Raw genomic sequence first — 14,197 nt, forward strand, 5'->3', positions numbered from 1 at the left:
ATTACAGCATTGAGCAAGGATGTGGATTTTCTCTAATCCAATCGTTTAAGACAGAATGTTGCCTTTAATTAATCAGAAATTATTGACCGGAGCAACTCGAGCTAAAAGGATGCCCTCAAAGGCTTTGTCCACAGTGGAAACGATCGGTCCAAGAACAATACATGGAAATCACTATGGCTCTGTCCCAAAACCTACACCTTTGCCTTTGAGGATGACATTTTTAGACTGTTTCACAAGGTAAAATATCTTTTTTTAGGCCAAATTCTAAGGCAGAATTGCATGTATCCTTCTCAGAGAAGAAAATCCCAAAATGCATGGCAATGAGATTAGTGAAATACAATGGAAAATGGTAGGTTAAACAAGAAAAATATTATTATAAATAATTAACTTAAAGGAATACTCCACTATTTTTGAAAATAGGCTCATTTTCCAACTCCCCTAGAGTTAAACAGTTGAGTTTTACCGTTTTCGAATCCATTCAGCTGATCTCCGGGTCTGGCGGTAGCACTTTTAGCTGCAGCTTAGCATAGATCATTGAATCTGATTAGACTGTTAGCATCTCGCTCAAAAATGACCAAAGAGTTTCGATATTTTTCCTATTTAAAACTTGACTCTTCTGTAGTTACATCGTGTACTAAGACCGACGGAAAATGAAAAGTTGCGATTTTCTAGGCCGATATAGCTAGCCTAGCTGGGACTATTTTCAGGCGCTGCGTAATATCATCGCAACTTTTCATTTTCCGTCGGTCTTAGTACATGATGTAACTACAGAAGAGTCAAGTTTTAAAAAGGAAAAATATCGAAACTCTTTGGTCATTTTTGAGCAAGATGCTAATGGTCTAATCAGATTCAATGATCTATGCTAAGCTGTAGCTAAAAATGCTACCACCAGACCCGGAGATCGGCTGAATGGATTCGAAAACGGTAAAACTCAACTGTTTAACTCTAGGGGAGTTGGAAAATGAGCCTATTTTCAAAAATAGTGTAATGTTCCTTTAATACTGAGAGATTTTCAATCAATGCCTAAAACTTAAGTCTGCTTCTCAAACAAAACTATCATGTGGCTTCAGAAAATATGGAATATAATGCAAATAGACTACTTTTTCTATGCTCTTTTGTGAACCTGACTAATTAAAAATTGACTATTTCACCCAATTTCTGTGCACTGTGTAGTTTTCCGCTTATTAGTATATCACATCATATGTTCACAACAAATTCAATCAAAATCAATTGTGAGTTGAGTTTGTAATTGTTCAGTTGTGTCAGGAGTATGACACACACGGTTGCTGCCTATGTAGAGCGTTCCAGATCGGTCACTCTTGAGCCCTTATAAGGCAGTTGTCTATGTAGGCAGTAGACAGCAAGGCAGCTCACTTGATTTTGGAAATCTTTGAAAACTAACTAGACCACACTACCGCAACAAAGACAAAATGCAGAGACAGTTTCATTTTCAAACATTATCTGAATGATTAATGTTATTCAGTAAGCAGTTCTGAAATGTGACTGGCCTGATTTAATTTGATGAATATGTCAAGCCCCTAATTTTAGTGCAAAATTATGGGCTGGGTTTACAGTCGTTTAGGAAGGATCACTGAGTCTGCATTATTAACACTGCTGCACCATAAACCCGAACATCCTACCGTAACTCCAGGAGAATCGCAGCATCTGTCCAAGTCGGCTATTCTAGCATCACAGAAGATCAGAATCTCCTGAAGTTCAATCTGTGAAGGTAAATTTACATTTATGGGCATGAACACACATGCCTGACAAATCAATCCAACAAATTTGCAGCAAACTACTCAATTTTGACCTGCATCAGGTTCAGGCATGAAGTTAGTGAAGTTCCCTCAGACTATAATGGTGTCCACCATAGTTTAACAATCACTAAAAATACTAAGCTTTGCATTCATATTCAGATTTAGCAAGTGATGAGAACCTCCGTCCACAACTCACATCCACTGGACGTCCATCCTCCACTCGAGTGGTGATGAATGTGCGTCCGCTCACGTTCATGCCAGACCTTTCAGCTGTCACCTGACGCTCAATCAATTTGCAGTCCAGGTAGACGGAGACAGCATTGCTCTCGACAGACACACCTAGCTTGTGAAACTGTCGATCGAAGAGGGCATGCAGGTCTCGGTTCTTGAACACGTACAGGAGGCTGTTTTTCAGAAAACCCTGAGCCAAAAACTCGACTGTTTTTTTAGCTCCATCCACTATTAATGACACCTAAATGAAAGAGAGAAGAAGGGATGAACATTAGTGGCTCATTAAGAGAGTTAATGAGATAAGCTGACTGAAGTCTAGCGACTGCAGTGTACAAAAGAGTGCCATTTATATAATGATCATTTTGCCAGTCTTGCAGGAGTTATTGGTTTTGAACATACTCTGATTGATCAATGTCTTTTTTGTAGATCTAAATAAAGTCTAGGATTTTTCACATACCTGTGTATCTCCACCTTTATCAAAGATCTGCAAAACAAACCAGCGATCTTTCTTTGTGGTTTTTCTGAGCCGGAACGTGGCAATAATGGAGTACTCATGAGAAAGTCCATTTGGGAACACAGATCTTTAGAAAAGACAATAACAACAATAACATCTACAATTAAAGTTTATCAAAATAAAAAGTAGAACACAAAAACAAATATAGGACCATTTACCAATTAAGGCTGCATTTAAGTCACAGTAAAAGCATTTAAAAAGAGTGAAATATTACAATTTCAAATTACTGTTTTCTTTTTAAATATATTTTAAAATGTAATTTATTCCTGTAATGCAAAGCTGAATTTTCAGCATATATACTGTAGTCTTCACTGTCACATGATCTTTCAGAAATCATTCTAATATGCTGATTTGCTGCTCAAGAAAGTTGAAAATGGTGTTTTGAACGTTGAAAGTTGAACTGGTACATAAACTGTCCAAACAAAATGACTCCGTAACTGAATCAGACTTCCTAATGCTACATATGAGAGAACAAGAATGTTCTAGAAAGCGTTTAATTACTGCTTCGGTTCAGCAGTAAAGTGCTATTTTCACTTAACAAACTCTTCTATTAAAAGCTTCAATAAGCCAAGTGCATTGGCATCAATCTTCTCCTCTGCATTTTTCTCTTTAGTCTTGCCTGTAAGATTTATCAGATGAATTTACTAGAAAACACTGTAAATGTGTCCTTTCATAAACTGAGATTCTTCTGTCTGTCGGTCTATTGTTTATACCACTGAGATGTTTCACTCTTCTGAACGAAACACTGTAGCTGTGACTTGAAGCAAACTCATGGTACAAGAAAGAATGCTAAAAAACTTTTAAAGCTTCCATCCGGTTATTAAAATTGTTGAAAGAGTAATATTACATTTTTGAGTGAATCTCATAACACTAAGTGTTACAGAAAGAATTACTCCCCTTTTCCTTTTTCATTTCTTTCACACTCTATTTGGTAATTTACTGGCACTACATAAAACACAATCAACAAAACTGACAATGAGAAAATCTCATGTATGAATACTTTAAAAGGACAGGAGAAAACGAGAGAGAGAGAGAGAGAGAGAGAGAGAGAGATCCGACTTGCAAAAGACAGGCTGAAAATGAGTTTCTTCTCAAATAGATCACTCTCTATTCTCTCTAGGCACGTCTGCATAGCGTGTCTCCTGCTTTCACGGGCACAGTGGGGAAAATGCACATTATTAAAATGATATATACTCTGACTTTACATGCTGGCAAGATCAAATGCTTTTGGATAAGAGGAAGACACAGGAGAGGGGCTTATGAGAAACTAGTACAGATGTATTAAAGGACAATGGATGGAATATTACTAAAACTGACCGCAAAATTTTTTAATCTACTCAAAATATCACAATATCACAAGTCATCCCTTACTCACCCTCAAGATACAGTGGAACACAAAGGAAGATGTGTGGAAGCATGAATGAAGTTTCAACACTTCAGTAGATGTGAGAATTTTCAGTGAATAATGCCTTAAACTTCAGAGTGTTTCTCGAAAAATATCACATGGCTTTAGAAAATATGGCATTACAATGAAAGAATATTCTTAAAGCATCTCCTCTGCATTCCACAGAAGAAAGAAAGACTTCTTGGAACGGCTTGAGAATTCCATAAAAATTCAATCTAGCATTTATCTAGATAAGGAAGGAGGCAATAATAGGTTCAAAATGAGAGAATAAAGACTTTTTTGTAATTGCTGAGTAATTGACTTCATGAATGCAACCCTAAATTATACTTGATATGGCCAGCCGGTTGGAATGGACTTGTTCCGAGTGAGACCTCATAAGTGAGTGCAGTGTTTCGAAGCGCACCAACCTGGGCACCGTGACATCAATTCACTTCATCACTGAGCTGTTAAATCCCATGCTTTTCTATTCTATTCTATTCTATTGGTGGGGGGGCAAACCTTTATTATTAAATTAGATATTTTATTTTAATTACATTTATTTTTTATTCAATTATTTACATTACATACATACAAAAATAATAATATAATATAATACATTATTATTTTTGTATGTATATATGTATGTATATAAATATATATAATAATATTATATAATAATTTAATATGTATTCAATTCAATAGTCGATTCGATTTATGACCCGTTTGGGTTTTTAACACCATTGACTCTTCCAGCTAAAAGAATAGTTCAGGAGTTGTGCCGAATGAATATGGGGAATAATTTCAATGTAAATAACTGAATTAAAAATAAATGTAATGAAAAAATTAAATATCTAATTTAATAATAAAGATTTGCCCCCCAACCATTATATATATTATATAATACAATACAATACATAATTCAATGATAAATTAATAAATTTATCATTTATATTTTCCCCAAAAATACAGTATATCATATTACATTATATATGTTATATTATACATTTAAATGTTTTAATAAAATAAAATAAAAAATTTACGTAAATAAAACAAAACGATAGAAATGTGTGCACTTCTAGTGGCACTATACAGCATTGCAAACAATAAATCATAAAAAAAAAGAATAAAACATCCCACATGCACAAGCATACAAACAGAAAATTCTACCCCAAACTTATACATTTAGTTGAACCAGCATTATTTTGTCTCATATTGGGCAAACAAACTGACTGCAATTGTGTTTGGTGGTTTTGTGCCAACAATGGTGCAAAAAGTGTTTCATTTTGTCCATAGTAAAAAAAAAAAAACAAAGGAAAGAAGAATGTACTCAGCCACATAGAAACGGCAACATTTAAGCAGTGAAATGAACAAATGTATGCCTACTTTATCAACTTCCTCCTTTCAACAACTCAGTTAGGACTACCAGGCGAACATTACATAACACAATTAATATTCATGAGCAAAGTTCACAAGCTTTATATTGTGCTTCCCCCAACACTCTTCAGATCATTCCCACGCCCCCTTGCCTCTCATAAAAATTAATACGAAACATGCAATTAGCACATCTTAGCAGAGTCATCTGTGAAACAACTAATGGAAAACAGTCTGGAGGAGTGGAGCCTTCTCTTTCCATGTGACCGTATCAATTGGACGACGGGGCCCGGCTGCATTTCCTGCGAGTAAAGTGAGAGATGTTTGGAGTTTGTGCTGGCGGCTCTTTGACCCCCTTCTCCACCCCCCGACACATCCAGCTGACTAACACCATCACCTGTCAGAGTTCAGCTTAATTGAGGTCTGGCGGTGTGTGTGTGTGTGTGTGTGTTTGTGTGTGTCTATATGGAGGTCTGGGCAGACAACTTGTCATTCTCATCCCTCAGAACTGCACTCCACCTCCAGCCAAGGAGACTCACAGTTGGTCCCTGAGGGCAGGTCTGAACAGCAGATAGAAGGCCACACAGTAGGCCGCTGACCACCAAGTGTCGGATAGAGCAACAGATCGCAAATCATCTGACCCATGACTCCATCAGGGTCCCAGGGAGCAAACAGTGTGTTTACAGTTGGATAAAAAACCCTAAAAATATCCCCCCTTTCCCTGTGCAGATGACTGGGTGTTATTTTTCACTGGTGAAACGCGTGGAGGTACAAGAGAAGTCCACTGGGTGCTAAATCTCTACGGCCAAACCAGCAGGTGTGCTTGAAACCACAGAGAATAATCAGCTAGACTGAGCTAAAGACTATGATGAAACACAAAGGAACAAATGACCTACAAATGTTAAACAATGTACTGCTTTATTGCGCAATGTACTGCCCTGAAATCTTAGACACTTAAAAATGGATTCATCTTATTGCTTTTTATAAGTACTAATTACGCCAGACCTTTTCTCAGAACCTCTTCTGGTGATTACATTTAACTAACTGGTCCCAGGGACATTTTAAATGGATTTATGTAGTCGGTTCTCCTCAAGTTTACACAGATGTAGCCCATCACATTAACTAGGAACATACTGAAAGTGTCCAAATGCTTTGCATCTTAAAGCAGTAAGTAATGAGATGCTGTGTGGTACAGTGATTTTATTCAGAGGAAAGGGTCAAAATAAATACTGTTTAAATCAATTAATACTTTTATTCAACAAGGACACATTTAATCAATCAAAAGTGACCATAAAGACATTTACAGTTTCATGTTACAAAGGATTTCCATTCCAAATAAATGCTGCTCTTTGGAACTTCCCATTTAAAGAATCCTGAAAAATGCATCATGGTTTCCACGGTTTTCTAATTTCTACAGATTATAATAAGAAATGTTGCTTGAGAACCAAATCAGCATATTTGAATGATTTCCTTTTTTTATTATTATTATATTATTATATTAAATACATTTAAAAACTATTTTACAATTATTTTTATTTTATTGGTTTGACTGTATTTTTCACATCTTGTTGAACAAGGTTCATCAAAAAAAAAATTAAAAAAAAATCTTACTGCCTCAAACCCTCAATGTTCAATAGATTGTAATTTAGTTTATCATTTAGCAAATGTATCTGCCTTTTACAAATGTTTACAACATTTACATTTTGCTTGTGAAATGTGCCTGTGCTCTATTTCTTAAATTAATTTCACTAGGTTTGATACATTGTGCCCAAATACTGTACTTTTTGGTGCCACTGTCCATTTGGTCTTGCTATAAAAAAAATTTTTTTAAAAGAAAATAAAGTGGCATTCCAGACAACTCTGAATTCTCCTACTTCCAACTCGAAAATAACCATGGGAATGAAGCTCAACAACAGACTTTGAAAAAAATGGGGCAGAATAATCAACCCTGACTTAATTAGATCTTATGAGCATAATTTGATGTAATTTCCAAGACTATGGCTGTATGGCAACAAAAGTGCTAAGCATTGAGGAAAAAAAAAACATTATTAAATCATTCAGAAAAAAAATATTTATAGTTAAATAATATGAAACATAGTCATGTTCACAGCATCACAATCAAAACAAAAAGTGTAAACACGTCCTATTTCAAACTTTCAGTTCATGCATTTCCTGGTAATCAAACCCAAGACCTAGGCGTTGCTAGGTTTTTTGTCAGATGTTTGTAGTGCAAACACCACACTTTTATGTTTGTCATAATTATCATAAGTCATGCTGCCACCCTATTTTGTTTACGTTTTATGACGTACGACCGACTGGAACGCTTTGAGGTCGGAAGTGGGGAATTTCAACTCTAGTCTTCCCACCTCCGACTTAGTCTGGAACTTGCCACAATCCCACCAGCTTTTCAGCAAAATACAAAAGAGTTCTTTTGAGCATCAATTTGAGCTCTTTGGACTATGAATATGCTGTGGGTTCACACGGTTTGGACAGCTGACCTTGACAGAACACGGCCTACATAACTCTACATGTCCAGGGCTGTTATACGTATATTAAACATACCTGAAACGTCTAACTAACACAGAAGCCTTCTTTGAACTTGGTGTCACCCTTCAGCTATAAGTTATTAAAGTCATTTTAAGGCAATTAATATGCAGGACATGATTCCCCATTACTGCTTGATTTCTCTTCTAGGCGGTACTCCATTACAGTCACCTCTCTTTCTCCTTGGTCAAGCCCACTGCCCACGGTCTGCAAATTAATTCTGTCCAAATTATTCAACATGTCTCACGGCTTACCTCACAGTTTATCCTTATTAGCCAATGTGAGGCGGAATTATCTCAGCAAGCTCGTGATATCTGGGTCATTCCATGTCAACACACCATTAAAAGCGTACAAGACATCTCCTGAGTTTTCTACCGGATATCGGTTGAAGTGAAAGCAAGCTTACACCATGAGAAAACATTGGTTTGCATCGCAGAAACCCAATAACAGCCTGGCATATTTTCAAATCTTAAGTGGTTTAAACTCATGCGAATGGCTCCGAGAACGCAGTTGTTCAGCGAGGTAACCTGCACTCTATCCCATCCAGAGATTTATACGAGAAGCTGTCAGAAAGGCTAACCAAAACAAGCAACATGTGGATGTAGGCATTAATTCAAACTACCATCATAACATGCTCATCACAGCAGTGATTCTGCAAGGAGCTGTCCTACTTTCTGCTCTCCAGATGCTAGAAGATTCTGCACATCGTCGATCACGTCCAAACTACGTAAACATCCATATGGATATGCACATTTGCTGCAATAACTTCCAGCTTAGCCGTCACAGTTAACATTGTTTTCAGACAAAACAATCCTCTGAATGATGTGCGAGTGGAAAATAAATGGCACAATATCAAAACCACATCAACATTTGCAGAACTTACTCTGTTGGTTTAAACAAGGGTTTACTCCCCAGTCTCAACAACAGCCTGTTGTCCATCACCGTGCCTTTTCTGAGAAGAAACTTCTGAGCTAAATCAAACCCTGTAAACAAGAGATGAAAAAGGCAAACACACATTACATTTATGCATTCACCAGACACTTTTATCCAAAGCAACTTACAGTGCATTGTGTAAACATTTTGGGAATTGAAAACATGACCTTAGCGCTGTTAGCACCACGTTCTGCTAAAGGAACAACATTAGCTTTAGGCTAAAGAGATTTTCAGCAAATGCTGTCCCGTACAAACTGTTGAACACACATTTGTAGTCTTTTATCTGGAATGATTAGTATTAGCAAGGCAACACTATTGTTATTCCTTAAACATTTTGGTTTGAGGCTTATTCTAAACTTCTGCTATTAGAGCAGACTCTATTCAAACTTTGTTTTGTAGATTTCAGCCTTAAGTGTACCGTTTTTAATACACTTCATACTTGCTTTCAAACTAAACTTTGACAATCTCCTAGTATTTGGCGCAACTAGCATTTAAATCTAACATACATTGATGATGGCACTGTGGTATTTGCATATCAGATAGTGATTGCTTGGTCTTTACTTTCTTGCTCTCTATTTCTTGCTATCTTTTTAACCATTACAGTCCAAAAGTTTGATATTTTTTTAAATACATATTTATTCAGCAAGGATATATTAAATTGATCCAAAATGACAGTAAAGACATTTATATTGTTACAAAAATGTTCTATTTAAAATAAATGCTGTTCTTTTGAACATCCTATTCATCAAATAATCTCAGTTTCCACAAAAATAAACTGTTTCCACCATTGATAATAACAAGAAATGTTTCTTGAGCAAATCAGCATATTAGAATAATTTCAGCTGAAAATTCAGCTTTGCTATCACAGGAATACATTTTAAAATATACAAAACAGTTATTTTAAACTGTAATAATATTTCACATTATTACTGTTTTTACTGTATTTTTTATCAAATAAATGCAGGCTTGGTGAGCATAACAGACTTCTTTCAAAAACATTGATAAAATCTTACCAACCCCAAACTTTTGACAGTGTACATCCATTTTTACACTTTACACAGTGACTGTGATTCTTGTGTGCAGCCAACAGATAGCAAACGCTCTGACACTGTATTTTACAGAACCACATTTTAAAAACTCAGCTTACCAACAACTTTGACAGTATTCTTTAGCTGGCTTGCAAGAACTGGCATTTCCTTCAGGAAATGCAAAATTAGCTGCATAAATTGCTCTGTCAGCTTCAGCCATGTGCAACATTAGGGATGTTTTAAACAGCCAGTTTGATGTTTAACAGCTCTGCGTAAGGACGAGCTGTGCTTGAGTTCTATTTGTATATACAGTATTCTTTGTTTGTACCTGTGAATTCTCTGTGAATGTTCACATTGGTAGGCCACTTCTCTTCCAGCTTCATGGGCGGACATGTATGATCTGCAGAGGAGAGGAATATCATGTGTTACTGAAGCAATTGAATTGATTTTTAAAACCTGGTAATGTTTTAGATTATTCAGTATAGAGGACACCACAGCTATAGTTAGTTATAAGCCATGAAGCAAACCATCCAGCTACAATGCGAATCAGAACATTAAAAATCTTAATTTGAAGCAAAAAGACAACAGGTGTAAAACTGCGTATGGCTTTAATGAGGGAAAAAATGCAATCACCTGAAGCATTGTGAATGACAGTCAGAATAAAAACGATGTTTAAATATAAAACTATTGGTTTAAAAATGCTGAGTATGTATACAAAACATGCATATTTGTATGGAAATATTTAAGCAATTTCAGAGCATAGGAAGACTATTACATAATTTGCATTGCTTCCCGGGAGTGAGGGAGCACTAAAGAGTTATTTTGGCATGATTTGCTTGTTTCAAATCTCTGATTGGCGGTGATTTTTTTTTTGCAGAATTATGGGTAATGTAGTTTTCCTCCAGAAATTTTGCTGTTAAACAATTATTTTAAAAAATGAGTTATAATAATACAGGCTGATGGTTACAGCAAAAGCATAGAGTGTACCATTAATTAACTACCGTGTAATCACAGTATAGTTATGTATTTAACAGTTTATAAATTATGGTTAAAAATCAATTCCTTTACAGATAAAATGAATGGGATTTTACATCCAAAACCAAACTGTTGCAATCTATTATAGCCTTTTCAGCAAAACCAAAGCTGTAAAACAATTATGAAAAAGCAAAAAAAATAAAATGTAACATCCAAAAACATCAAATAGTTGTTTTGGTTGACAAATATTGTAAATGAATAAACTGCATAAAACTTCATTTTAAGCAAATGTGACAACTTGCCCTGACCTGATATTTATTTAAAACACTGTTTGTCCTGAGAACACGATTCAAATTTTCAGTTAAAATCCACCTTGATTAATAAAATCAAGGTGAAAATCTAAAAACTCGTATCAAGCAAAAATGACATTTTTCTAACACTGGATGGAAACAAATAATGGTTTTATTTCATAAAAAGCCTACTAAACCCCAGTCTCCCCTCCCATGACATTTGCGGGTTGATATTGCTGAAGGACGAATTCTGCTTCATCAACAAAAACTATTCCAAAAAAAAGGACGCTCACACAGACACAAATGCAAAAACACACAAACATATCTACATCCACAGCCACAAACCCACAAATCACAGCATTAACAGGAAATTCCAAAAATCAGCACATCTGCTGGCAAACTGCCGACTCTTAAAGAGACGGGACACATGCTGTAAATCCTCTCTAAATCTCTTCCTGGATGTCACGCTCGCACAGTGGATCACGGGAGATAGCAATTCACTCAGCTGGCAAAAATATTGCTTGCCTGTCCTCTTGTTCAGAGGACTCTCATTCGTGGGCATTTACACTGTGCAATAATATTCCTTAATCGCCTCAGGTTAATCTGAATGGGGCCAATAAAGCAATTCTATCGGACACATAACACCAGAGCCGATGTGTCCTGGTGGCTTCTGACTAATGCCACCCAGGTCAAGGGCTTGACGCCATGTCCTCGCGAGCAGGAATTTCAAATAGCCCTGCAAGAGTCCCTGCTTCTTAAAGGAGGGCGCAACGTCTTTCATCACAAACAATTCATTTGCATACAAGGATTCCAAACAAGAAAGCTTAAACAGAGCGCTAATTAAAGGTGATGACAGCGGCGCTCTGCACCAGAGCGGTGAAGTCAACATTGACCTCTTTCGCAGAAACGAACAAGGCTCAAAAAACCAAACAGATGTAATCGCTTCTAATCAAACCTTTTGTAAGCGGACAAGAATAAGCAAACATCTTGGTGCGGACCTTTAGGTGACAGCATACATACCTATTCTCTCATTCACTGTCATTCCTGAAGTAAAAGGAATGGAATTTACGACCCACAGGAAAACAGTCCATCTGAGACAGTGAATCATGTCGTCTTTGGCACATGAGAAAGGGCCCCTTGAAAACCTAGAAATAGAAAACAACGTCACTTTTACAACTCTTTGATGCTCTTCTGGGTAACGCAACACCACTTGTTACTGTCTGTATGATGACTGATTGCATTGACTTCACATTTTAGTTACTATTCAATATGTTTTAACTGATTTAAACGGATTACATTTTTTTATTGTATGTCCTAGTATAGTCAATATCAAATGAAAATTAGCTATCTTATAGAATATGTAGGAATTTATCATGTTTTGCAAAATCCGTCAAGCACTGCAATTATGTGGTGAAACGTTTTAACGCAAAATGTCAAGTGTGACATTTCACTCCTCAGAATAAACTCCAGGCCAGAGTAAGTTTCCAGCATGAGGTGCTTCTGGGGAGCCAGTGCCCTATTCCTGTAAACCAATACGATCCGTTACCCACCGCTGACTGTTGTTATTGAGCTCTTAAGTAACAGGGCAAACAAATTGCGCTAAATAATTAAACACTGGTGCTATGGAGTTTTGAAGCACATGCAGTTTTGTAGGCTTCAATCATTAGTGCATCTCTGCATATAAACATGCGGTAAATTGGTTTGCTGTAAACTTCAAACTCAAGTTCACTGTCTGACTTTCAAATGAAGGACAAAGCGATATAAAAAGCTGTTTTTCTAAGATTTCAAATTAAGGCTAAAAACATGTTTTGTAAATAAAACATTGTAGGCTATTACATGGGTGGTGTAATTTACACAATGTCAAGGAGTGAATGGAAACATAACACCCACCAAAAAAAAAAAACTAATTAATTTTTAGGTAAAATTAAAGTTTCACCCTGCAGTTATTGCGCTTTTCAACCACTTTGAAAGGCTTTACTGATTATTAAAATCAAGCTGAAAATCTGAAAACTCATATCAAGCGAAAATCACACATTTTGTTGTAAAAACTGATGGAATCAATAATGCATTTCCGTAACTACACATGCACCTCTAATTGTACTGTGTGATATTTGTACTTTTAAACATAAATTTATTCTCAAGATTAAGTGCACTTGAAGTGGTTAAAAAAAAAACTTAAAAACCTGATTATGAGAAAAGTTACTCTGCACTTTGTCAATTAACCATATAATAAAAAAAGTTATTTACATTAAAGAAACAGCATAATTTTATCCATGTATGTATTTGATGTCAAGCTAAAGCTTGAATGTTCAATATTTGATATCAGCATATTAATCCATAAATATCAGTGCTGAAACGCCACGTGCACTTCAACCAGATTGTTTAATATTAAATATATCATTATTAATATAATCAAAATCGCTTTTTAAAACTGCATCCAAACTGACTAGCAACAAACAACAACAAACACAACATGACCTCATTAGTGTGTTTAAAAAGCATAGTTGCGAATATTTAATTTACATGCACATGGTCAAAAGCTACCGTTTACTGCAATTTCTCTGTGTGCCGAATGATGATAAATCAGCAATGCTGAACATTCAATCTCTCTCTCTCTCTCAAGCACGCGAACGCCGACAGCACAGGACTCACAGTGGCGTGTTAAACTCAGATGATATCAAACATGATCATTAAAAAATGACACCGCACACATACTCTGCAAAAAAACACCTACAAAGTCACAGCAACCGAGACAGATGAACACCGGCTACTTACATTTGCTGAGAAAGTTTATTATTCCAGCGTAAACACACAGCACACGCAAATCCTGTTTGGTTAATTAGCGCATTTTAGGCAGCTGTGGGTCCAAAGCACACTTGCAAATAAAAGTGAGAATGAAAGCTCGTGCAGGAACCGTGTCCTTATTTGTCGCACTGCCTGACCCTCCCACCCACTCATTAAAGCAGCACACATCAGGACGGACAGGACACTCTGAGGGGCTCCTTGTGGAACAAGCTACAGTACACAGGCTACTTGACCAATAGCAGGGGTACTAACTTTTCTTTCAAATTAGAGGTCAGCATTTAAAGACAAACTTCCTATAAAAAGAAGAAAAATGTATTTATATTTTTTGTGCTTAAGTTTTTCACATTTTAATCAGTTGTATACAT

At 36.2% G+C, this 14,197-nt stretch overlaps 1 protein-coding gene across 1 annotated transcript in view; it reads right to left on the minus strand.

Annotated features, from left to right (window-relative positions):
- The window catches only part of LOC107665562 (collagen alpha-1(XIX) chain-like), a 103,048-nt gene extending 89,051 nt beyond the window's left edge, over positions 1–13,997 (minus strand). Inside the window, exons 1-7 of the mRNA XM_016456484.1 lie at positions 13,803–13,997; positions 12,048–12,172; positions 10,091–10,162; positions 8,685–8,784; positions 2,446–2,569; positions 1,954–2,229; positions 1,641–1,721 (exon numbers count right to left, since the gene is read on the minus strand). Of these exons, the coding sequence (XP_016311970.1) occupies positions 1,641–1,721; positions 1,954–2,229; positions 2,446–2,569; positions 8,685–8,784; positions 10,091–10,162; positions 12,048–12,172; positions 13,803–13,804 (780 nt within the window). The 5' untranslated portion in view covers positions 13,805–13,997. The remainder of the gene's footprint in view (positions 1–1,640; positions 1,722–1,953; positions 2,230–2,445; positions 2,570–8,684; positions 8,785–10,090; positions 10,163–12,047; positions 12,173–13,802) is intronic.
- Positions 13,998–14,197: the final 200 nt, after the last annotated feature.

The sequence above is a fragment of the Sinocyclocheilus anshuiensis genome, unplaced genomic scaffold (genome assembly GCF_001515605.1).
Source record: "Sinocyclocheilus anshuiensis isolate Anshui unplaced genomic scaffold, SAMN03320099.WGS_v1.1 scaffold407, whole genome shotgun sequence".
NCBI lineage: Eukaryota > Metazoa > Chordata > Actinopteri > Cypriniformes > Cyprinidae > Sinocyclocheilus > Sinocyclocheilus anshuiensis.